The following is a 27,738-nucleotide window of genomic DNA, read 5'->3' as shown; positions in this document are numbered from 1 at the left end:
CTAGATTGCCTTCTTCTATCTACTAAAACGTGATCAATTTGATTATGTGTTTTCCCGTCTGGTGATGTCCAAGTGTATTTATGAACGTCGCGATGTGGGAATTGTGTACTCTTCACGATTAAGTTTTTGGATGTTGCAAAGTTCACGAGTCTAACACCGTTGTCATTACTTTCCTTATGCAGACTTTCGTTCCCTATAATCGGTTTGAAAATATCCTCTCGTCCTACCTTCGGATTGAAATCCCCTAATAGAAGTTTCATATGGTATCGCGAGAGTTGGTCAAATATCCGTTCCACTTCTTCGTACAGTATATGTAAGTCTAAATGACATTTTCTTGGTCATTTTCGAAAAGCCAAACAATTTGAAAATCCGAACTACATGAGGTCCCAATTTGTTCGGATTTTCGACTTCTACTGTATATGTTTTCCGAATAATTGTGAAACATATTTTTCTTTTTGAATGCTCCTTTCATAACAGTTTCCTTAGTTTGTTAAAATGCTCCCTTTTTCTCGTAACTAACTAACTCGTGGCCTATGAAACCTGGAGATTCAATGCCGCGTTCACAAAAGTTTTCCAATGATTTCTGTCCTTAGCCAACTGAATCCAGTTTTCATTTTGAATTCCCTTTTCTGCGAGATATATCTTAATATTGTTCTCCCATTCGCCTAGGTCCTCCGAGTGGTCGTTTTCCGATTGGACTTCCAGTTAAAACTTTGAAAGCGTTTCTAATTTCTTTTATTCTGGTTACGTGGCCTGCCTACCTGAACCTCTTGATGACTCTAACAATGTTTGATAAACAGTATAAATTATGCAGTCCCTCCTCATGAAGTTTCCGCCATTTCCCATTTCCATTCCTCTTGGATCCGAATATTCGTCTCAGGATTTTAGTCACAAATTTTCTCTTACAAATCAGGATTTTATTCCTTTTTCTCATACTTAATTTAACCTATAGTTGAAAACCGTAAACAACATCCTTAAGACTATGAGTGAATGGATTCTCTTAGAAACAGAGAACATTGCCGAGCAGTGCGGTACACATCTTCGAGATTGCGTTATTTCCAGCTTCTTTCTGTACATGGTCGTTCTTGTTCTTATATTTTAATGATATAGAGTGTTGTTGAGTGAAGCATTATGTACAGTTTTGTTCAAAAAATCTTGATCACCCACCTTGCTTTAAAAGACCATATGTATTCTGGCAACCGTATATAGGAAATCCAAACGCTTTGGTTCTGTATGAAGTTCTCAGTTAACCTAAGAACATCAACGTTTGTTCGATTTAATTTCAAATCTGGGTTGAAGTTGAGTGGCCAGGTTATTTTGAATAGAATTGTACAGTTTTATATTTTCTCTTAGTAGAATACCAGTTCTTCGCACCGGAAGGATAAGATTTATAAAAGTTAAAACATCAAATTAACTGTTCAGAATTTCATTTCAGACTGTTCAACTGTTCTCTCGTGATGAAACATCATCGTTGTGATATATTGAGAAAAATATTATAGAAGTTGTGCCCTCCTTCCCTTCGTAGAAGCGGAATTTTTTGGATGAGAGACGTGTCAACTTATTTTAAATAAGGAATTTATATACAAAGTTTCAGCTCACTAACGTGTGGTTCGTGAGGTACCTTGTTTTTGGCGTGCATTTTGACACCCCCCTCCCCATCTCTTTCTCTGTTAGGGTCTCATTTTAATTAAAGTGACATGATAAAAACTAGGTCCGAACCAGGTCTAACTATGTTCAAAAATTCATTTCAAACGATTCAGTACTTTCCCGTAAAAATGTAACAGACAATGCCGATTGGAATGTAGAAGAGGAAAAAAATAATATAAAAATTACCCCCTTACCTTCTTAGAAGTGCAATTTTCGAGAACTATGGGACACGTGTAAACTTGATTTTATTAAGGAGTTTGTATAGTAAGTTTTATTTCCTAATACGAGGAGCTCCATTCTGCTCTCTGTATTTTTGGCATACACAGGATTCCCATAGACGTGTGAAGCCATGGGATATCAGGGGAATTCAATTTTTGTCAGGGAAAATTAGAGAAATTGTTGAAAAGTTCTTTAATGTCAGAGAAATTATTGAAAAATGCTCTAAGGTCAGAGAAACAAAGTAGTTGTTTTCGAAAATGAAGGCAACTTTGAAGTAATAAGGTTATTTGGAATTTAGAGATACAATGCAACAATATAGATGCATTAAGTTATATCAAGGTATGTTGTGCCATGATTTGTGGTTAGGTTCTTATGTCTGAAATCAGTTGAACTACAGTATCTTGAATCCCTTAATGTAGACAGAGTGTGGTGTCTCTGACCTTATGAACTGAGGTACATACTTCTTTTTAACTGACTTTAAAAGAAAAGACGAAGTTTTCAATTCGACCCGTTTATATATATTTGTTGTGCGTATATTTAAGCATATGTCTTCGACACAAATGCACTAACTTTAATGCTTTTTGTTTATTTAAAGAAGTATTCTTTTCCGGTTGTTCCGCATAAATTTCATGATGATCTATCCATGGTCTTCCAAGCTAGAGCATGAAACTTCTCAATGGCTGACAATATTCATACCATGATATGTATATGTTTATACATATTTTCGACATAGGTGCACCAATTTTATTGATTTACTTTTTGTTTGAAAAAGTATATCCTTGCAGTGATTTCGTAGAAATTTCATTAAGATCTGATAATAGTCATCGGAGCTAAATTGTGAAGCTTCTTAACGGTTGATAGTGTTAATATCGTAATTAGCCGACTTCATTTGTGCATGCTCACGCATAACTTCAACACAGATGTGCTGATTTTGATTACTCTAGTCTAATTTTAAAGAGTGTACTTTCCCCCATGTATCATATAAATTTTATCAGGATCTAATTATAGCCTTTGGAGTTAAACCGTGAAACTCCTCAACAGCAAGTAGCTCCGTGTAGCTTAGTCGCTAACGCTCTTGCCTTCGGCGCGAGCGGTCCCGGGTTCGATTCCCGATGGTGGAACTCGGTCGAAAAAGTGTAAAAAAAAAACTTTTTCAGGCCTGCCATCCTGAATGAGGTTTATCCTGGGTTTTCCTCATTCACAGTAGGCAAATGCCGGAGTGCTACCTAACTTATAGGTCCCAGGCCGCTTCCTTCCATCCCTTTCCCCGGATAGGGTGCGCGCCGAAGGACATCATCCCTCATACATGACAGGCTAAATGGCCATAGATGCTGAAAGCCCAGAAATCTAAAATCTTAAATTCTAAATCTTCAACAGCAGATAGTCTTAGTACCTTGTGTATATTCACATATAATTTCGTATCGCGTAGACTGATTAAAAATATATATGTATATTTTGTCACGCATGTTTTCTAGACAGGCCCATTTTATAGGAAATTAGTGCCCTACCTTGAGTTTAGGTATCTAACTAAACTAATGAGGTTTCGAAAAAATGGAAAAATTAAACAAACTTTTGTCAGTGAAATAGGTAAACCTTTGTCAGGGAAAGTCAGAGACTGCATACATTTTAAACAACACTCCTCCCTTTCCCTCTTAGGAGACACACTTTAATCAAAGTAACATGATGAAAACCTACTTTGAGGTAGGGAGTATCTTTTGCAAAATTCATTTTAATTTTATCAATACTGTGAATTTATAAAGCGGACAGACATACGTACAAACAAACGTTCGGCTTTGTATATGAATCCGAAATAGAGAATAGGTGAATTTGTATGGTATATTATGAAATTAATTTTAACGTTTTTTTGCATTATTTTATGTTAACATGATGAGTATTATTCTGATTTTAATATATTTAATTTTTCATCATTTCAGCTCTGAAGGCGGTTCACCGTGCAAACAACATTCTCCGGAGAAATCTGAAAAATTAGAAGACGTCTTAGACCTCTTCACAAAAAAATTTGAATCTCATTGTTCCTGGCAGACGTACTACTCGTTTGATTGGCGAACAGCGTGGACTAGAAGTAGTGGTAGTAACAATAGCAATTCAAGTACGTCAAATGAGTTGCGAACCAGTTTTGTTGATCTCAGTTCACTAATCACAAATAACAGGGAATCTCTGCAAAAAGTAATCGTTGCAACATGGGGTCGACAGCATTGCTTTCAGTTTAAGAAGTGTTCTTTTGCACGGTCGGTTAGTATATCCAATCTGGTTCAGACATGGGTATGTTGTTGTTGCCATTTTTTGAACGTAACTGTAGCTCAGAATTGCGTGGTGTGTGGTTTTGGTAAAGATGAAGAGAAGGATAGCCCATGTGATAGTGATGGTGCCCATGGATTTGCTGTCATCGATGATGGAGATTCTGATAATAAAGCCGGTCGCAATAGTTCTAGTCAAGAATTGATGACTTCAGTGTCAGCAGCCGGGGGGACTCCCCATCAAATGGTAGACAATTGGTGTTGCTCCAGTGCACAATGGATTTGTGCTAACTGCAATAATAGGAACACTGAAGTCGGTGGTGTTTGTGCATCTTGCGGTCAAGACGACCAACACAAATGGTCTGGTCATTATTCACCGTGCATATCAGGTAATATAGAAAATCTGCCTCCGGTTGAGGAAACTAACTTTATTCGCTCAAAAGTTCAGCCATTAGATGCATCATTTCAGAATAAACTGAATGCAAAAAATTCATCGTTAACTCATACGGAATACCAAGAAGTGCCTCAAAATCGTTCTCCAAAACGACAAAATCCTTCTGTTTACGAACGTGTGAAATCAAAAGTGAGTCGGTCACTGTCGAATGGATCTGTGGTTCAGAGATTATGGTTGGACAATACAAATTCTATTATCCCCAAGTATTTCCCCGGTAGTATTTTTCGTCGACCAACTAGCGTACCAGATGATAATAATTTGAAATTGCCAAGAAGCTCATGTTCTGATACGGGAGAGAAATCGACGCACGTGAAATCCAGTGATGCGTTGTCATGGACGTGTGAACGATGTACCTTGGATAATCCTATAAACAGGGATAATTGTGAAGTATGCGAGACACCGTATAAGACATCTGGGATTCCTTCCGTCAATAATACATCACTGCCAAACACACTTCCAAGAAATGGAATTGTTATTACTGTACCAAAATGGGGAAGCACAGAAGTTAAAACAAAACCTTTGATTCAAGATCAGCATTCTAAAGCTAAAAATACTCCAGTTCTGTCTCATAGTACAATATTAAATGAGAATACAAATGTGTTTCTATCAACTCCATCGTCTGCGGAGTCTAGACCAATTTATCGTCGCTCTCTATCAGAAATCACCCCTTCTCATTCTGACCTCCCTCATTCAGATCCTTCTGCAATTAATAAGAACAGAAGGAGCCTAATTGAAGTCGGTCAGAAGCAACATAATTGTAATGTGAATTCTCAGTTCATTTCAAATGATGTAGATGGTATCAGGTATTCATATGTTGGACTGTCAAATCCTGAAGAATATAAATTCCCCATTTCTTCAAAACCATTCGGGAAAAAGGATCTTCTACCCAGTGATCGTGCTAGCTTAAACTACAGCGAAGAACATTCACCTGTAAATAATACCTCTAAGCACCATAATGGTGACTCCAATTCTTCTTCAGTTGATCGAATGTGGACTTGTCTGAAATGTTCTTACGCCTATAATCCCTTATGGTCAGATCACTGTGATATTTGCAATTCTGCACGATCGCCCCCATCTCTAACCGAACCCAGTATGATCACAGTGACCAAGGACAGTGTTCGGTATACTCCAGTTACAAAGGAAAACAAAGATGATAGTGTATCTGTTCCTACCCCTACCTTGGCCACATTAGAGCACGATCTAGAGGACGATTTTCAGTTTGTTTCTTCTGACATGATCTCAAATTCTCAGTCATCAGATGGAATGAATAATACCGAGCAAGAGTGGACTTGCAAAAAATGTACTTTGGTCAACAGTGGCTCTTCTATGGCTTGTGTTGTTTGTGGCGGTTCTAAGTTGAAAAGTATTAGCGTTGTTGAAGATTTTACCTTAAAGAAGGGTGAATTCTGGACCTGTTCGCAATGCACGTTAAAAAACCCACTTTCAGCTCACTTTTGCATGGCTTGCAAAACAAAGCTGGAAGTTCAAAAAGTAAGTTCGGGTAGTGAATGCTTAAGAAGTCCTTCGCCTTTGTCTAAACTTTCCACACGACCTCAATCAGGAGCCAAGTTTCATTGTGGTGCCATTCCCAAACAGAAACAAATGAATGTGCAAAGAAAAGTTTCTCCCGTCTCCAGAAGCAGTAGTGGCATTGGAATGAATCATAATCAGCGTGTGTGGCCTATGACCAATTCCCAGGGAAATAAAAGTCCTCGAGAACGAAACTCTTGGTTTTGTGCAATGTGCACGTACGAGAATAAGATGTCTTTGTTTGCCTGTGAAATATGCCAGAGCTCCCGGAGCATGAAGCTTGTATCACCAACAGTTCTTCCTAGTGCCACAATCAGGCAGGAAAGTGAACTTATGGAGCATCTGCGGCAAATTGAAGAACAGGAAGCACTTGAGAATTGGAAGAGGATTGTTCAGTATTGCAAAAAAGTAAGTACCATCTTATTTTTTCCAGCCAGATACATGTAAAATATGATAGAGATACCGCTTTTATGGGAAGTACACGCGGAATGCATCGAATTATAGTCGTGGACAGTGATGATTTGAGACTTACCCCGGGGAGGGGAAATTTCAGTATACGGAAGGGGTTAAGAATACTACGAAAATTCTGGTAATCCACATTGAGTACAGTTGGAGATAAGGCCTCCGGGGAAAATTTGTTTGCTCCGGCTGGGGAATATATACCCTGGGGTATTCTCTGAAATCATCAGGTTCAGTCGGGAAATTTGTGGGGAAAAGACTTAAGTATAAAATGATTATGTATCCGGGGAATTATTGTTTCAAACTGTTTCGATGCTTTCTGACATCTTTATCAATGACTTGTATTCGTTGCTAAACTGTTATTATATTGGTAGATTCCGGAGTAAAAAGGCAAATCTATGTCAACTTTATACTCTTATGTGTATTGTATGAGTGAAAATTCATGATTTCCTCTTCAACAGCAGATACGTGAATTAATGTTATCAAGAAAATTGCGGCTACTTTTTTTACGCACAGGAAGATCTTCAAATAGTGAAAAGCCTCTCAGCTTAGTAACCTATTTTCGCAAGAAGGCAAGTTCAGCACAGTTTGAGAAATATTAATTTCATTTTTCTTTTCTTTTTTCTTTCTTTCTTTCTTTCTTTCTTTCTTTTTTTTTTTTTTTTTTCTCAGAATGGTTCCACAGGAAAGCAGGAACCTACCCATATGTTAACAGTTTAGCAACGAATAGAAGTCATTGATAACAATGTTTTATAATATTGTAAATATCTACAAGGTGTCCGAGAGATGCTCGCATCCATAGGTTTGAGTATCACAGTGAACAATGTCAGCGTTTTTTTTTAATTGTGGTATTGGTAACACTGCTTTCTTGGTCACACACAACACTGCTGTTGTCTCTGCTTTCAAGAACTATCTGGTATTTCTGTGCTAAGTGTCACGTGGAACGTTTCACTTGTGAAGACATGGCTGATGTGAGTGGTTCTCCACTGGAATGAGGATGGTTCTTCAACACCTCCATCCTCATTGAAATGATCCACGCGTAGCACGGACCGAACAACATCAGATAACTCATTGTGGAGAAATCTTTCGAACAATAACAATTCCTCAAATTCTCTGCATTATGTCGAGGAGAACATGGAGACGCGTACATCTGTGTAAACAACACGATAGAGCAGATATAGGTCCACTGGATACATAATTCATATACGTAAGTACTCAATTGTAGTATGTACTAAATAAAAAAATTAAAATTACACTGACGTTACTGCCTGTGATACATAAACTTAGGGTTACGGGGACTTCTCGGATACTCTCTAGACTACATACGAATATTAATTCTCACTACAGGAAGGAATAAAAAATGAAGCTGTTGTACGTAATAACATTTCGCTTCTCTAAGTTGTTAAATAGTAACGCATTTTTGTTTAGAGATAAAACGTCATTGTTCATTCTAAACCTTTGGCAAATTCATCTATCAACTCCCGCATGGAAGTAAAGATAACTTTTTTTTTTTTTTTTTTCTAAACCTTGTTCTGAGTTCTGCAAATTATTTTTCTTTTCTGGCTGAAGAAGTAGGTACGCCTTAAAAATTGCACATTTGTCGTTTGAGTTCATAGAAATAACGAACTGTTTGATCGTTTAAAAATTCTCTTTTTAAGAAAACAGTATATTCAAGCTACGATCCCCAACAATCAATAACCAAGAAATTTGGAACAGCTAAGTTCGTGTTCCTGTGTAGGTAACATTGCGGCTCGGAGCTTTTATAAGAATTCTCTTCAGGCCAGAGATGAACTCATTCGCAATATCTTATTCTTCCTGATGTACTCACGAAACCGTATGATAGGCATGTGCCACACTGGTTACACGTTTTAAGTTTGGAAACAATTCGTTAACTGCCAAAATCCTGTACAAAGCCTGGATCGTTACCACCAAAGGCACTTTCTCGAACTTAATGCAGTAAGCCATAACAAGCCTTCATGGCTGCAGTTGCATTGATTTTCTCCAATGCATTGATCTTGAGTAATACAGGCTACACTTCCTCACATGAGAGAGGAACAACAAAATGTTTAAAACGTATCTGTCCTTTGTGTCTGTGGTTTCATCTAACGTCATTGCCACATCAAAATCCGACACTTCCCATGTAATTCTTTGTATGGCTTCCCGGTTTCGTGCCTTGAACTGTTATCATCAGATACTGACTTACTAATGAAATTCCAATCTACGTTAAAGCTACACACAAATCAGTATTAAATTGTAGATTTGTGCCTTCAGTTCAAAGACATTTCGCAGTAAAAGTTGTCTGAATTTGTTTACTTAAAGACTCTTAGTCTTTGATACTTGGAAATGGAAATGTGTTGCCTGATGTGGTCTTCCTGATGTTCTTTCGTCCAAGGTTGCTTCTGAATCGCAGAGAGTGCATCGTATTATAGTTGTGTCAGTTTCTATGAATTCCTCTGTAAATTATTGCACAAGAGCGAAATACGGGGCTTTTTATTCTTTTTTGGCATGGCTGGTGCTTCCGTGAAGTTGGTAACTGAAATTTATAAAACATTTAAAGTAAATAGCCAGAGAGTACGTTACAATTTAAAAGGAAAAAGAAATGCATTGCACCAAGAATAATAATACGTAATAGAAATAAATTAAAATTGAAAATAACAATCATGTGACCTGTACTCCTTTTGTTCATGGTAACCGATACAATAAGGAAATAGAAAAGCCTATACCTTTGAACTTATCATTTTGTGTTATCCCTAGCTGTGCAATATGATAATAAAAGCAGCAGATCTCTTGTATGATGCTCAACTTATGCGCATCTGTTAATTGATTCCGAACACGGAAACACGTTTGCTATAAAGTCGAGAAAATGATACACAGAGTGAAAAAGTGGATGACTAGATCGGGTCTTCAACTCAGTATCATCGGCATAGCGTGCCGATGCGTTAACCACAACGCTACCCAGTCCACTTCCTAGAGCAGCCATACACTCTCTCGCTCTCGAAGTTGCTGCTCTTTACTTAGATCACATGGCTTATATCACAACCTAACTATTGTGCTTAGACATGTTCCTGTGTCCATATTCAAAAAACCTTTGACGGTTGTATTATCATTACGTATTAATGAAGGGAGAAGACAGCCGAATTTTTTACACACCAAGTCCTCTGTAGGTTTGAATTCAATGATATGCAAAGAGTGAAAACGTGAATGACGACCGGGACTCGCACCCCGGATCTTCGGCATGCCGTGCCGATGCGTTAACCACTGCGCTACCCAGTTCGCTTCCCAGAACAGCCATACAGTCTCTCACTCTTGAAGTCATTGCTCTTACGTAGTTAACTCATCGGCACGGCATGCCAGTTATTTCCTCCTTTCATTATATATAATCGAGAAATTAGTATTCCAGTTTTTGAAAAAAAAAAAAAAATATTGTTTCTTTTGTTATTACATTGTGAAGATAATTGTTTAGTATTCTTGTTGTTAGTTAAAAGTCGACATATTGAAAGAGAAACACGTACATAAGGTTTTGTAAAAACATGCGAAAAAAATTTTTCGAAGTCGATGGTGCTAGCTTTAATTTATAAACTCCGTGAAATCGGTTTCCATGTTTGGAATCAATAACAGTTGCACGTAAGTTGAACATAAGATAAATGGCCTTTTATTGTTGTGTTGTACTGCTGGGATAATACAAAATTAACTAATGAGTCTGAAATTATATGAGAGTATAGATTAAAATTATTGGAATAAAATTTTAAAAAGTAGCGGTAGAAGAGAGAATTAGAAACAGATTAAGGAAATAAAGGTCCCAAAAAAGTGGGAAGGGGGAAGTGGCTAGAAATCTCTGTACAATTGTTGTGGTGTTTTGTGAATATGCACCTAGTGTAAACCTTTTTCGATGGAATAACCTGTTTTCCGAATGGCAGTACATTAATTCTACTTCCTGATTCGGAGCGTTCTTTCAACAGTAACATCCATTTTTAGCTAAATAACTGGTATTGTTGTGCTTTCCTCAGTTGGAGTCAATACCTTCGTTTTAGTAAGAATTATGGTCACCAACCTCTGTACGAGCAAGAACTTGTTCAATTGAGTATGTCCTTTTTTTTTTCCTTACAAATACACAGTAATTGTTTAGCTCACTTGAGTTGAGAATAAAATTTTGGTGAACCCTCAACAACTAATATTTTATCAAAAACTGCGAGAAAATAAAGACAGGACTTCGATATATTGAAACTATTTACAGAACAACTATTCGTGGTTATAACCATCATGAATCAACATTGCAAGGTCCAACTATGAACAAGCATTGGGTAATTGTAATCATCCTTTTTCTTACCATATGCAGAAACGTTTGTATTTACTAATCTATTTCTTTTGTAGGACAAGGAACCCTTTGTTGATGACTCCTTCCCACCAGCACCTAAATCATTATATTATAATCCTTCGGAAACCAAGGAAAACCACGTTGTCCAGTGGTTGCGTCCTCATCAGATTGTAACGGAGAATGATTCTAAATTAAAATGGGCAGTATTTCGTACACCTTTACCATCAGACATTTCGCAAGGTAAATATGTATTTAATTCTTAGAGCCTGAACGTACGTACGTTGTTTTATTTGTTATCAGTCATAATTCGAATTCTCGTACGGGAGTCATAATTCTTTGAAACGAACGAAGTCTTACCGAAAATTCGTATTCCTGATTAAGTATTTATTTACTTAGTAACTAGACGTTGTAAGTGAAAAATAGTATCATTTTATTGAAACTTTGAATCTTCAAGTACATTAGATATCTGTTAGTTTTTCTTTCTTTCTTTCTTCCCAATACAATAAGCTTTCTTCCCAATTTTTTGTTTGTTTAACGTTTTAAAAAAAATTATATTAATATCACAAACTGATCTTAATCTGTGATTCTTTACATAATACATTCTGCATGATAGCTTTGTAATCAATTGGTAAATGTGATATTAGTTCTAGGCGTGGTCAGAGTGACTTTAACGGCTGGAATAATGTTACTTCGGGGTGGAAAGAAACAAGAAACCACCACCAGTTTTTTTTTTCTTTTTTTCTATTTTGCTGTCAGCAGGGAGATAAATAGATGTAATTAGAAAGAGAAAGAGGATCTGGTTGGTACATAAGCTGAGAAGGAACTGTATTAGAAGGGACGTGCTAGATAAAAAAAGGAAGGAACGAACAAAGCTGTAGTTGGATGACATTTTAAAAATCCTATTGAAGACTAAGAGCTTAGCTGAAAATAGTGGAGCGTAAAAGCTTCTCAGTTTGTGACAAGTGAGCTGTCAATAATAGCGGAATAGCCAAAATGATGCTGATAATGGTATATGTAGACTAAAATGTCTTAAAACGATTAGCATAGCTGTTTTTGGCAGTAATCTTTGTTTGCATTCTATGATTATACATTCTTATATCATGAGGCATACAAAACTTACGATTTCTTCGTACATTGCTTAAGTAAAACTTTTTGTAGATTATATTTACATACCTCCATGCCAGGTGAAAAATGTGTACAGAGTCAGGAATGGAAGCAAGAATAACTTCATTTTCACATTATAGAAAGTATAGTGACTTATTTGTCTTTATGCAACACGTAAGTTATGAAGGATAAGACCTATTATTAACGTGGGCTCTGAACTAGACCTGGGTCATGCATCCGATACATTTGTTCGACAGTGGAGAAGGAAAAAGACTAAGTTGTTGAAAGCGTGTTCTTGGTAAAACAGCTATAATTCTTCCAATTATAACACTTTACAAATTAAGAAAACGATGAAATTTAAAAATTGGACATTAGTTTCAAACGTCTGGTACATATGGAACTACTTAACAAAGTTTGCAATAATCTTTACAACTTCCAAGTGAAGACTAGTGCAGACCAATTGGAATAATTTAATATTATAGTTAACCTCCGTGTTACCAAGAAGTGTATACATGGTTCTTCAAATTTTCAACAAATTAGATCCTTTATTTTTCATCAGTGCCATTTAGTTCAAGAGATTCAGGTTTTCATCCATATCAACAGTATATTTTTAGTCCAGAAAAGTTTAAGGTAGCGTTCCGTAATGTGAGTTGTTTTGCCGCTTAAACTGCTTCATATCTACTGATAATGATGGAGGTTTATCGTTAAACTGTATATTCTGTACAATATTATGATGCTTAATTAGTTTTAAGACATTGCAAATATGCATCCATTCGTCTCTTTAAGATAAGAACTAGAAACTGTTTATATATTATGGTTTGTAAAATCTATTTGTAGTAAAGGTTGCCGAATATATCACGGGACATTTTGTATGACTTAATCGATGTTATCATTTGTACATTGCAGGAGTTTTGGGTAATTGTTGGTTGTTAAGTGCGTTAGCTGTTTTGGCTGAGAGGGAGGATCTCGTTCGAAAAGTGATGGTGATGAGAGAATTTTGTCCACAAGGCGCATATCAAGTTCGGCTATGTAAAGATGGGAAGTGGACGACTGTATTGGTCGATGACTTGCTGCCGTGCGATAAAAGAGGCCATTTGGTGTATTCGCAGGTAAATTTAAAGATTGCTAGTTCTGTTAGTAGAATAGTTTGTCAGATTTTTAAGGAGTTCAGTTGACTAAAAATCCTAACTATATATAAAACTACATGAACTGACATAAAATAAAGGGGTACTTCCGGTTGGCGTAGAAAGTTGAAATTTGGAATGATTGTAGTTTCCGGAACTAACCCACAGTTAATATTTTTAAGTTTAAGAGGGTCTAAAGGAGGTACGAAGAAATTTCCCATGTTATTTAAATGGACCTTTCTTTGGACCTATAATCTCTTGTTTTATGTACTTGGAATTGGAATAAATACTTGAAATTTAGTATGCTTGTGCGCTTTCGTTAGCTTACCTAACTAAATATAAAAATTTCCAACTTTAAAATGTTTTTATGGGGAACTGAAAAATCTTCTCTATGTTATTTATATGGGACACCTGTAGGGCTACAATGATTAAATTTGACATGATTGTAGCCTTTCGGGACTAAGCGACAGGAAAATATGGCAAAAATGAATATTCTTAGGTTTTGGGGAGTCTAAACGGGCGAGAAGGTGGTATGCTTGTACGTTTTTGTTAGTGTTAACTAAGTAAATCGCCAAATATTAAAATTTTCAACTGTAGAGTGGTTTTATTGGGAACTTAAAAATTTTCCCATGATATTTATATGGGACATCTACACCCCAAAATGTTTAGGCACTTCCGGAAGGATTAGAATGATGTAATTTGTCATCATTATAGCCTTCCGGGACTAACCCAGAGGAAAATTGACAAAAGTGAATATTTTTAGTTTTTAAAGGCTCTAAAGGGGAGAAATTAAAAAAAAAAATAAATAAATAAAAATAAAAATAAATTAAAAAAAAAAAAAAGAACTAATAACAGGGTGTCCACATTCTGGAAAGTCAGGGAAGTAAAAATGTATGAGGGAAATGGCGGATTGGTCAGGGAAAAGTCGATTTAGGTCCATTGATCAGTTATTGAATTTATGAAATAGTAAGTGTTATGTCGGCCTAATGCAAATGTTTGTAAATTCATATTCTTTTGGATTAAAGAAAATTGTAAAAAGAAAGAAGTGGAGGGAGAATAAAACCAGCTATGGGGAAGGTGGAGACTGGCGTTTCTTTCTTTTTTCTTATTTTTAGATTATTCAGTGGTTAGGGAAATCTGGAACTTTGGTCTTGGAAAATCGGGGGATTTTTTTGGCCAAATTGTGTGGACACCCTGAATAACAAAATTATTTTCAAGTAATTATGCTTGATAGAGGTTAGTTGATTGGTACGGGGTGTGAAGTCAAACCTCCCTTTTCTAGGATGCGCATGCGCTGGAGGTGTGTGCGGTGGGAACAGTGGAACAAGTGCCTCAACAGATCTCATGATTATGTGGAAAAACAGTGTTTTACGTTTAATCTGGCAATAAATGAGTAGTCGCAAAGATTCTTCGATTTTCCCTCGTACCTTATTATTTATTTATTTCACTTTAGTTTATATATATATATATATTGCATTGCATAGAATGCTATTCTTGTATTTTTAGGCTAAAAGAAAACAGTTGTGGGTGCCATTAATAGAAAAGGCTGTTGCGAAAGTTCATGGATGCTATGAAGCGTTGGTGTCAGGTAGAGCAATAGAAGGATTAGCAACATTAACAGGTAATTTGCATGTATAATTTACTTCCCGTATCCGATAACTTGTATGTTTGATTTTCCCTCTTAACAGGTTATTTGAATGCATAAATTTCTTCCTTGAATGAGAAACATAATTAAATAAGTTCAGTTTTTGGTATTCCATACGTGTTTTATGTTATTTTATTTCAACTTAAACATTTCAAATGCATTAACTGCATTCATCACCAGAGTTCAAATAATTTGAGAATTGTTGTGCGTATTCAATACCAATGGAGTACCAAAAATTGAATTTTATTAATTACAGATATTTCTCAAGATTGCGTGGAATATCTAAAGTCTATATATGTAAAAATTGCTTAATTTAAATTACCTCATCCTGTATAATTTCGTTTAAGTTACGTGGATTTTTTTAAATCTCACATTTTTATTATTCATTTCTTTCTACAACTGGTCTTAAACCAGCAAATTCGTTCGTTTGGGGCTGCATATTTCTTTCTAGCACCTGTACTATATGAGGCGTTAACTTACAGTTGACAATGGGATTCATATCACATGAGTTTGCTTCGCGAATCGAATTCGAGTGCCTGCATGAAATACAGAGGCAGAAACTTATTTACCTTGTTTGAGTTGTTGTGGGAGCAAACTATTTAAATTAAGTCGTATCTGTCCTCTGTTTGTAGAAATTACTTCGTATTTCGGCTGAATTCCACTGTCGTCATCGGAAGTAATGGTGAAGAGTTTTGAAAAGGGTAAAAAGAGAAGTGAGGAATTAGCCTGTTCAATTTCGAACTGTCAGATGAAAAAGACTGACCGATAGTTGTTTAAATCGCCTTGACAGATGAATGTGATTGTTAGATCTTCAACGTTGCTAAATGTTGTGCTTAGTTTTATATTGCTGCGTATGCACTGATTTTTTTTTTTTTTTTTTTTTCAAGCTGTTAAAATGTTTTTCGGTAATCAAGTGAATATAGTCGAGATTATAACCATTAGTATTGTTACCCAATAAATATAATAGGTCAAACTTTCTCAAAATTTGCATTGAAATCAATGTCGATTCTTCTGTACAGATGTGTGCAATAAACATCAAAATAACATGTATATCTGAAACACACGAGTTTGTGCTGCGATGCAAAAGTATTTTGTCCCATCACGCCGCCTATAGTCATCTTCCCTTCGGCCACTGTTACGAAAGTCAGATGATTTTTTATCACCCTGGAGAAAACATAAATATCATGGATGTATCTTTCTTATGCATCCTTCTTTTCCTTTCATGGAAGTGCACATGTTAGTCTTGAACCACGTATGGTTTCTGCATTTTCATCTAGCGCGGTGCTGTATGTTATGTGTTATTAATAGCAGCTGAAACTACTACGTCAATCACTGACGGGGGGAAGGGGAGATAAGAATTTGCTGTTATTAGTAGGAAGCGTGAAGAATACAGTCTGTTACAAAATAACTGCACCACCTAAGAAAAATCGATACATTTTGCGAATTGTTATATATATTATGACAGATATTAATTGCTATTGTTTCAAATTATTTCTATACATCGTTTGGTGTTTTATCTATTGCATATGTAGAGAGAAAAGATTCAAATACAATATATTATATAATAATAAGCTACAAATAGCCATTATTACAAAAAATATGAACATATTTGTTTTCATACACTTTGTATGAACACATGTTAATATCTCATTAATGAACAAGAAATGGATGCGAGTTTTCTTGAACAGTATTGTTAAGTGTACAAAACACTTTACTGTGTATATACCCCATTCAGTACTTTATATGTTTCCCATGTACCGCTTTCAGTGCTGCCAACCTACTTGGCATGCTGTGTACGAGAGACTGGCACAAGGATTCGTCTAACTCATGGAACCAAACTTGCACTACAGCTTCAATAAGCTCCTTTCCTGTTTGGAAGCACTTCCCTGAAAGCTCGCGAGACATGATATGCCATAAATTTTGAATAGGATTCATGTCTGGAGAGTTAGGTGGCCACCACAACCTTTGGATATGCATGTCTGGAAACCACTTCTTAACAACAGCAACTCTGTGACACGCCGCATTATCATCTTGAAATGTGAAGTAATATAAGTTTTTGCCTCAGAAATGATCCCTTGCTGTTACTAGAAGTTTACGTTTTAAAATGCCCATGTAATACTGTGCATTAACTAATCTGTTGCAAAATTTCTAGTCTTCCGACACCTTTCGACGTGAAACAGCCCCACATCATTACACTCTCACTAAACTTCTCTGTCGGCGATATACAGTCGCTATTAAGTTCTTCCCCACTTTTCATCCATAGTCGGACGCCACTGTCATTCCCAAGCACCCTAAACTTTTTTCAACGAAGAAAACCAACTATTCCCATTCTTCACCACTGCACGCTTCGTACATGGTAAGAAAGTGTTTCCTAGCTTTTACGTGATTTGCGTTAAGTATCGGCTTCTTTCTAGGTGTTTTCTTCCGAATTCTTTGTTCCTTTAGCCGTCTAACAACTGTTACGTATCTTACACTAATACCAGTATCAACGGACACAGTTTGAGCAATTTGTTGTGAAAATGATGCTCTGCTTGTCAGAGCTAGGGCCTCAATTTTTCTGTCTATACGTGGGCTTCCTTTCCGCCTTCGACCACATTTGTCTCTCAAAGAGGACTTATTATACATTGTTTGATTTTTAATAACTCTACCAACCGTTGTATGATGCAGTTCAAGTTGTTTTGCAATTTCACATTGCGAAATGCCACGATAGTACAACGCCAGTATCTTCCCTTGTTTACGAGGGGATGTGTCGTTCAGTATTTTACCCATTTCTAGTACATAATCACACTAACTATAGAAGATCAATCACAAATATCATATACATATCATAAACAATAACTCACAAGCACAAGAGATTACGTACGGAACAAATTTTCATCAACAACGATCAGCGGATCACCATCCACTTGTGCATACATGAGGCAGCCATTTGCACAGTGAATGCACTGCCACCCGTTGAGCAAAGATCACACAAAATCTATGAGTAGCAATAAACAAAAACGTATCAAAATGCAGTGGCGATAAATTGTATGATATGTTGAGAACCTTTAGAGATGAAATTAATCAACAATTTTCTAAGGGAAATTAAAACCTTGAAATTTTAGCAGGTGGTGCAGTTATTTTGTAACAGACTGTAACTATTAATAGAAAAAGAAAATTACGTTTGAAAATCCTTTTCAACATATTGAATTTCGGTTAGCATAGGTAAATAATATTTTATAATATTCTTAGTATTTATAAAGTTCTATATACATTTCGTAAATGTGGGAGACCTGGGTTCGATTCCCAGCAGGAGCTCATGTGGTTCGGATTCGACGTTAATCGGTAGGTCCCATCTTATATAGCCTCGCTGCTGAAAGGGACGTTAAACCCAAAATCACCTCACCTCACGTTTCGTAAATGAGAACGCTTGGTAATTCTTTCCAAGCAAAATTGAGTGTTTTTTAATATGAAATTAATATTTTGCATTTTAAAGAATGTATTTCTTGTATGGTCAAGAATATATTTTAAGAGGGTAGATAAATATGAAACCGTAATTTATATTTCTTTGCTGTAACCCACTTCTAATATTTTTTCCCGCTACACTCCGTAGTTCACTGTCTACAGCCTGCTGGCTATTTGGCATTCCTTGATTTTACAGTATCGCAAGCATAGGTATATGCATATATCGAAAATTATTGAAGAATTTGTCATCTTGTGACTTTAAATTGAGTCGTTTGGTTCCAGAACGGCTCTTGTCTATTTATATTAAATCCCAGAAAACCGAGAAAAATTGTAGGATCGATGCATTTTGTAGAACTAGAAATATTTGAGAATGTTCAAAGTTTTTCACATGAACACACTGAAGTACTCCCAGTTCTACAAAACGTGTAATTCCTACTTTTTTTTATTTTTATTTATTTATTTATTTTTATGTTTTTTAATTTTTTAAATAGGTTTCTGGGATTTACTGTAAATAGACAAGAGCCGTTTTGGAACCGGACGACTCAATTGAAGTGCGAGAATAAAAATTACGACTATGGCTTCTGATCTACTCGCTAGATACACTAAAATTGAAGTTTCAATAATTAGTGCGGAATATTCGAATTAGCATTTAAGCAAGTGTTTGTTATTCCTCGGAAAGGATTAGTAAACGTTAGAAGTTTATAATACCTCCAGTGCTGTGAAAGTATAAGTTGAAAACAGAGTACTTCAAAAACTAAAATAAAGATTTTGAGTAATGCACAAGACATGAAATGAAAAAAAAAAAAAAAAAAATGATAGTAGTAACCCGATAATTTTTGAAAAAAAAAAAAAAATATATATATATATATATATATATATATATATATATATAGCGTCTGCAACTGCATTTCAGAGCTAATAATTCGTACAATAGTAAATAGGACAAGTTCTTGAGGCCCAATAGGTTTTCCTCTATATCATTTTCTTTCTATTTACTGAATAGTCTCCAATACTGAACACTTGTGCTTTGATTCACTATAGTAACACTCTACCGTTCTCATTGCTACAGAGACTCTTGTGTTAATCTTAACTGTACTGTCTTATTTCATAGGAGCCCCGTGTGAGAGTGTTCCCCTGCAGCCGTCTTCGCTTCCGTCGGAAGAGGAGTTGGATAAGGATTTGATCTGGGCACAACTTTTGAGTTCACGAGCTGCTGGGTTTCTCATGGGAGCATCGTGTGGTGGTGGCAACATGAAAGTCGACGAAGAGGAGTATCAACGAAAAGGACTGCGACCAAGGTACATCATTTAAAATTCAGTTTGTGTTTTTTACAGTAGATACGATTAGGTTATTGTGTACTTTGTGAAATTAAGTAAGTATAACTCCATTAAAATCAAGTACTAACCTTCTATCTCCAAAAATATGTTATATTAATTCACTTCAAACCTCTCTCAGGTTTTAATCAGTAACTCTTCTCCCGCTGTTATGGTTATTGTTGAATTTTAATCAAGTGGAGGATTAACATAAATTGAAATAATTTAATATAATGTAACGCATTTTTGGTATACAATGTTAGTACTTAATTTTAATTTAAAATATGTATCCTATAGGGTGCATTAGCAAGTATAACTGCAATTAATCATGATATGCAAGTAAGCCTTTAAAATAATATTTAAACAGGAGAACACGGTGATTTAATGGTAGAGCTCATATTTGATGCGAAGAATCTAAGGTTCAATCCAAGTTATGTGAGCATGTGACAGATATCATTATTTCATCAGAATTTTCATACTATTTTCATTCCACCAATTCGTGCATTGTAATTTATTGAATTATTTGTCTCCGTAAGGGCCTAACTGTAGATGGCTATATACTATAGAATCGAATCTCCGTATCGCCGTCGACTGCGCACGTCGAAAGATTATTTATCAGATTTTGTAATTGCAGTTTCGTGTACGTATTTAGATAACTGGATGAGTTAAAATGATTTAGCAACATTGAAATAGTTTTAAAGAATTTAATTTAAAACTTCCAACTGTGTGATTTGTAGCTTCGCATTCGTTAAAGGATTAGATTCTTCAGAGAAACTGGTAGATATTGGTGCAAGCCTCCGAAGACAACGGTAACTTCAGCCATAAAAATTGTTGAATTCTGTGCACTTTGTAGTATTTAATAATAATGTTGCATGTTCATATTGTATTACTTTTACGTTTTGTAAAGTCAATGTGTGATTTAAGTAATTTTTACAAGGTATATGACATATAGCTACTTAACAAGAAAATTTCACACATGAAGTACTTTTTGCATTATACTCCGATATAAACTCATCACCCAGCGATTCTTTGGTTTCTTTACGGAGGATATTTCCTTCACGATCCATTCAGTAATTCGAATACTCCATGTATTTGAAGATGTAATCTATATTTACATATGTAACTAGTGTATTTTCTGTATCGTGCATACAATCACTGCCTGAGCTATGAGGAATCTAAATATGTGTAATCTCTCTGTAACAAATACGTCTCATTTCTAGACAAATAATCATGCTCCATTGGTATCAGAGGTGTAACTGTATTTCCTAGCTATACTCTCGTCTGTGATTTCTTCGCCCATTCTAACTCATGCTTGATAATTCATATATAATTTTTTGGTTAGGCTTCTGTCTCTAGATCTCGAATTCGATTCGCGATGGAAGAGCACAAAAATCTAATTTCACCATCATTATCTGTCTCCTTTAACCTAAGGGCATAGCCGTGGGACATTGATCTAAAAAATTAGAACAGAGCCATCTTCAGCACTTCATCAGAAGTTTCTAGTTCACTCGATCAAAACCTCTTCTACAGCGTTATTTCCTTACATTTCGTATAAAATTTCCACCAATAACTCTTAATATGCCAATAGAATCCTGTTCCTATCTTACTAAAACCAAACACAGTTGCTTCTAAACCTTTTCACTTGTAGTATATTATTTTCATTATTCAAAGCAGACATTTTACGCACAAAAATTACACCTTTTGGTTTGTTACTTTTGATAAGGCCATCAACTAGGATATTCCATTCGAATCGTGAAGTTGTTATTTCCCAAGTATTGCTACAATTATTATGAAACTTCGAACTATGCTATACATAAGTTTATGAGAAGTTTTATGAACAGCTATGTCTGTTATCAGAGTAGAAACGGTAAGGGATTGTGAGGAATGATTTTTCAGAGTTGATTCAATTTTCCAAAAATAGATTATATATTTATTAACCCTCTGTTGAATCCGAAAGTTGTAGAAATAAACCATTTTCGGTATCAGATACTAACCATTGGTAATAGATTGGAAGAAGCGGTGTTTAGACATCGCTTCTAAATTATTAATACATTCCATTTATCTCCACTAAAACCGGAAGTAATAGAAATTTACTACTACTCTCGGTTTTAGTATGAATCGTAACAGAGCAAGACGGTAAGGAAGAACGAAAATGCCTTTTTGATGTGGATTGAAGTTTTCAAGAATAAGCTTTATTTAACTAACTCTATGACCTATGGAACCTTGAGGTTCAATGCTGCGTTCACAAAAGCTCTCCATTGACTTCTCTCCTTAACCAACTGGATTCAGTTTCTACTTTGTATTCCTATTTCTGCGGGATCCATCTTAATGTTGTTCTCCCATCTGCGTAGGTCTTCTTAATGGTCGTTTTCCTATGGACTTCCAGATGAAATTTTGAAAGCGTTCCTACATTCTTCCATTCTGACTACATGACCTCACCTTAGCCTCCTAGACTTAATGACCCTAACAATGTTTGGTAAACGGTATAAATTACGCAGGTCCTCGTTATGAAGTTTCCGCCTTCCCCATTCCCGTTTCTCTTGGATCCGAATATTCGTCTCAGGATCTTGGTCTCAAATACTTTCAGTTTACGTTCTTCCCTCAGAGTAAGGGACCATGTTTCGCAACCATACAGGACAGCAGGCATGATTATTATCATTTTATATATTTTAAGCTTCAAATTCCTCGACAGAATTCGCGACGACAAAGGATTTTGAACTGAATAACAACACAAACTCCCAGCTTTTAGTCGATATTTAATTTCTTCGTGAACATGGTTTGGTCTGTTAATGTTGATCCAAGCTATTTGAAAGCATACACTTCGTCGAAAGTATTATTTGATATTTCAACACGTCCATAATTTACAGTATTTCGATCCCGACGAACTTCAATGTATTTATTTTCCCTACAGTTTTATCTCTACCTTTATTCCTCTGTTCAAGCCGGAAGTTCCGAAAATCTATGGTGATCAAATTTCAACACTGATCCTTATAGTGAAAAAACGATCATAGATAGATAAAGAAAAGCCGTTATTTTGATACTGTTTAAATATCTCGAGAACAAATTCCATTTCTGGCCTCATCCCTATATTGCAAACAGAAGTTACAGGTCTATTATTTTCAGTTTCAGTATTCGCATAGATAGGAAGTCTGCCATAGGTTCAAAATTTTAAACGAGACTCACTTGTTAATAATGTGGAGTCAGGCATCTTCATATTTAATATTCGTCAAGCGATATGCAACAAATCTGTCCCTAATGTTAGTAATTTTCCGTTAACAGAAAAATATTATTAACCATATCATAGAGAAGAATTTACAGTTCCTGTTATTTATGTTACTATAAGTAAATACTGGTAAAATTTCGTATCGGCTCCATATGTAATTTTTGCAGTAATTGCAGGGTTGACAGGTAGAAGAAATAGCAACTAGATTATCAGTAAATGGAAAAATCCTTAGTTTTTCTGGGATTGTACGTGATTATTGTGATGAGTATTGTACATGTTTCATGTCGCTATCAATATTCTTCTTGAGTGAAGGTTGGAATTTCAGAAAAGAATTTGATCATTCGTCTGGGAAACATCTGTCTGTGCTAGATCTACTAACTTTCTCTGCTTTTGGCGCTTTAAATCTCTACTTGCTTTTTTCTGCCTTTGATGCTTTAATAACTCTCTACTAGCTTTCTTTGTTTTTGATGCCTAATGCTCTGCTAGCGTTTTCTGCTTTCGACGCTTTAATTCTCTACGAGCTTTCTCTGTTTTCCATACTTTAATTCTGTACTAGCTTTCTCTGCTTTTAACTCTTTAACTCGTTACAAGTTGAGCTTCTTCGTTGTTAAGCGGTTAGCATACGCGCCTTTGGCGTGGGAGACCCGGGTTCGATTCTCGGCAGGAGATCATGTGGTTCGGATTGCACGTTAATCAGTAGTTCCCGTCTCATATAGCCTCACTTCTAAAAGGGACGTTAAACTAAAATCAACTCAACTCTTTACGAGCTTTCTTCTGCTTTTGTTGTTTTAATTCTACACTAGCTTTCTTTGTTTTTGACGTTTAATTCTACTCATCTTCCTCTTTTTATGTTTCAATAATCTATTACCTTTTTCTGCTTTTGGCGCTTTCTCTCTCTACTAGTTTTCCTCTCCTTTTGATGGTTTAATTCTCTACTAACTTTCTTTGTTTTTCACTCCTTAATTCTTTATTAGCGTTTGACGCTTTTAATTCTCTACTAGCTTTCGTTGTTTTTGATACTTAATTCTACTCATCTTTCTCATTTTTGACGTTTCAGTTCTCTACTAGCTTTCTTTGTTTCTGACGCTTAATTCTACTAGCGTTTTCTCCTTCTGATGCTTCAATTCTCTATTAGCTTTCTCCTGCTTTTGGCGCTTTAACTCTCTACTTTTTTTCCCCTGCTTTTGATGCTTTACTTCTCCACTAGTTTTACTTGTTTCTGACATTTAATACTCTATTAACATTTTCTCTTTTGGCTCTTTAATTCTCTATTAGCTCTCTCTGCTTTCGATACTTTAATTCTCTACTAACTTTCCCTACGTTTTGCACTTGAATTCTCTACTAGCTGTTCTACTTTTGATGGCTTAATTCTCTATTGGCTTTCTTTGTTTTTGACGCTTAATTCTCTACTCGCGTTTTCTGCTTTTGACGCCTTAATTCTCTACGAGCTCTCTTTGCTCTTGACGCTGTAATTCTCTAATAGCTTTTTACTATTTTTGGAGATGTAATTCTCTACTAACTTCCTCTGCTGTTAACACTTTAATAATTCTCTGCTAACTTTCTCTGTTTTAGACGCTTCAATTCTCAAATTCAAGTTACTACTGTTTGCAGTTGTCTATGATGATAACCTGCTTATATATAGAGTGTTCTTTTTAAAAAATGGCACCTACGGACAAAGAGCGTTGTTCCACAGGTCAAAATAAAGCAATAAAAGTGTTTTATAACACTCCCTTCAGGTCCTCCTTCAGCTGCTATAAGGAATCAAAATTTCACTATGTGTCAACGTCGTAGATTAACTTGAAACCATTAGCGTTCCTCTGCGAATTCATGAAGAAGTTACGCTAAGTTGTTCTAGTGTCAGCGTTTATCGACTTTAACTGCCAACTATTATATATATTAGAATAGTGCTCTATAGTTTCGGGTGCCGTTTTTAGAATACTCGATATACTTTAATAGATATGGGTTGCATAGATGTGTGTAAGGGAGGAATAACAGAAATATTTGCAGTTCATCCATCACGTTTTGGTGGCATTGTTTGGTTGCACTATTTGCAGTAGGGTATTAGGTGTACAAAAAAAAATCATTTATAGTGCATTCTTTTAAGTCAAATTGTGATTATTTTCCTTTTCAGGCACGCATATTCAGTCCTTGATGTGAGAGACGTGTCTGGAATTCGATTACTTCGACTACGAAATCCATGGGGTCATTATTCGTGGAAAGGAGATTGGTCAGATGATTCTCCGATCTGGACGCAGCAGTTACGAGAGATGCTTATGCCCCATGGAGCGTCAGATGGAGTTTTCTGGATTTCATTCGAAGATGTACTCAAGTATGTTATTTGTTTATTTTTTTCCTTTTATTTCTCGTAATCAGATGTAATCCAGTAAATTCTCAATTGGACATTTAATTACATATACTATTATGTAAAAGAGTATAAGTGACTTTTCCATCCACTCCCAAGCCATATTACTATAGATAAAAAGTGAAATTTGGACAGAAAACTTATTTTATCATGAAAGCAAGGAGTAATTCAAGTGGAGCTCCTTCGTGCCTAAGCGGTTTGCGTACACGCCTTTGGTGTGAGAGGTCCTGGTTCGATTCCCGAAGGGAGTTCATTTGGTTCGAATTCCTTGTTAATGAGTAGGTTCACGTCTGATATAGCCTTGTTGCTGAAATGGACGTTAAGCTCAAAATCAACTCAACTCAAGGAATTCAAGTATTTTCCCAAGAATAGAGTATCCAGACAACTGTAGCCATCATTTTTCCAGCTGACGGCCCTGACTTGGCCTTCTTCAGAAGGAGAGAATGAGGAATGTTTCTGCTGCTTGGAACTTTGTTTGGACTCTTGTTGGTAATGGTGGACCCAGGTCTTATCAACTGTTATGAATCGAGTGCGAAAAACATCTTGATTTGTCCGGAAGAGATGAAGGTTGTCCCTTGAAATGTTGCATCTGGCAAACTTTTGATCGGGTGTCAAAAATTTTGGCACCCGTCTTGAGGAAACCTTGCTCATTCCCAGATGCTGGATGATAATTCGGTCAGCCCTTACAGTAGGTAAGTCCACTGTCTCAGGAATCAGCCTGATAATCATTCGCCAATCATTTATGATGATTTCATGCACTTTGTCAATGTTTTCTTGAGTTAGTGCTTTCACGGGCCTTTCTGATCGAATGTCACCTTCAATGGTCGTTCTCCCCCTCTTAAATTCGGCTGCCCATTTCCTCACTGTGGCATATGAAGGGGCACTACCGCCTAAGGTAGCAGCCATGTCGGCGTGAATCTCCTGCGGCTGTAAACCTTTCTTGTGGAGATATTCAGTAACAGCTCTCGCCTTCAGTATCTCCGTTTGGTCACACTTTGCTCACTCTTCTGTCTTTCTGGACTTGTAACAACAGAATAAAAGTCTCTCTCTCTCTCTCTCTCTCTATATATATATATATATATATATATATATATATATATATATATATATATATATATATATATATGAGCTCCTCCGTGGCTAAGCGGTTAGCGTACGCGGGAGACCCGGGTTTGATTCCCGGCGGGAGCTCATGTGGTTCGGATTCCACGTTAATCCGTAGGCCCACGTCTCATATAGCCTCGCTGCTGATAAGGGATATTAAACTCAAAATCAACTCAATCAATATATATATATATATAAAGAACGTATATTAGTATACTTATATTTTTAAAATAGTGATTATTAAAATTCCCTTAATTTTATATTTGTATTATTAGAAGAAAATACATTTTATGTATTTGTGTATTTATTTATTGTTGTACAAAGCTATTAGAATTTATATAATCTATTCCTAATCGAAATTCTAAATTATAGTGCATGATACGCATTCATTTTAATTTTATTATTTTGTCTTTTCTCGACTAATGTTCAGTCTAAGAGTACCATAAGACCAGACCTCACGGACCACAGTTTGAGAAGTGGTGTTTTAGAAAATTGGGTCTTTACTGATCCATAAGATAAGAATAACATAGAAAAGTCTTTCCATTTGACTGGCGGAGATTCAAAACCCCGATCTGCCTACTGGGTGAAATTATATCAATTGAGTTCCCAGCATATTATTTGTTAATGCTTATTCCTCAAGTTTCAGTTAATTTGCCCGTAATTTTGATATGTTCGATTTATTCAATATTTACAGTTTACATTGTTACTCTTTTCAGGTATTTTGATTGTATCGACATCTGTAAAGTGAGGTCTGGGTGGAGTGAAGTAAGACTTCGCGGCACTCTTCCTCCTCTGGCATCTTTGGACCACTTGTCATGTGTGTTACTTACTGTCTTGGAGCCAACGGAAGCTGAATTCACGCTTTTTCAAGAGGGACAGAGGTAAAGCTATTACTATTAATGAAGTGTTTTGATTTCTGTTCTTGCGCTTTCACTGACTTTGATGTCGTTTATAATTATTCCTGTTCTAACTTCAAACCGTTGAATTAATGAATTACAATATATTTTTTTTATTTTCATACCTTATGTCTCAATTATATGCACAGGTACGTTTTCTTAGATTAGATAGCCTAAAATAGTTAGGTTCCAAGTAAGCCACACGTAATATCACTTTTATTTGTTAACACACACATATAACAACAGTACAGTGTTCTGCTGTAATGACTGAATTGTCAAAACACAATTTAGTTTCACATACGCATATATGCAAATGCATATATGGAAACCATGTGTAAATTATTTAACATCCTACTCTGTGTTTTTAAACATAACAAGAAACATAATTCGACTGACATTTATTTCAGTCTTTCTCTTCTTGCAGCTCTTATAATCATGGTAAACTTCTTAAACCCATTATTTTATTATGCAACATGAAGTATACTATGCATGTTATTAAAATGATTAGTCGAAACATTAATTCCGTTGCTTGCGTTATGTAAGATTTTTTATTGGGCGGTTTCGGCCACTTAAGCTGTGCCTTTGTTCGCCAGTAAAGTTACACTTAAAAAAAAAAAAAAAGGAATCACTATACACACCAT

General features: G+C 35.8%; 1 protein-coding gene across 1 annotated transcript in view; it reads left to right on the top strand.

The window, feature by feature from the left end:
• The window catches only part of LOC145669725 (calpain-D-like), a 92,026-nt gene that overhangs the window by 27,999 nt on the left and 36,289 nt on the right, over window positions 1–27,738 (top strand). The window contains exons 2-8 of the mRNA XM_081738047.1: window positions 3,801–6,516; window positions 10,939–11,122; window positions 12,893–13,095; window positions 14,617–14,731; window positions 19,311–19,497; window positions 24,867–25,064; window positions 26,918–27,082. Of these exons, the coding sequence (XP_081594173.1) occupies window positions 3,801–6,516; window positions 10,939–11,122; window positions 12,893–13,095; window positions 14,617–14,731; window positions 19,311–19,497; window positions 24,867–25,064; window positions 26,918–27,082 (3,768 nt within the window). The remainder of the gene's footprint in view (window positions 1–3,800; window positions 6,517–10,938; window positions 11,123–12,892; window positions 13,096–14,616; window positions 14,732–19,310; window positions 19,498–24,866; window positions 25,065–26,917; window positions 27,083–27,738) is intronic.

The sequence above is a fragment of the Thermobia domestica genome, chromosome 14 (assembly GCF_964235325.1).
Source record: "Thermobia domestica chromosome 14, izTheDome1.hap1.1, whole genome shotgun sequence".
NCBI classification, from domain to species: domain Eukaryota; kingdom Metazoa; phylum Arthropoda; class Insecta; order Zygentoma; family Lepismatidae; genus Thermobia; species Thermobia domestica.
The sequence above is the reverse complement of the archived record's forward strand: the minus strand, read 5'-3'. Positions and strand labels throughout refer to the sequence as shown.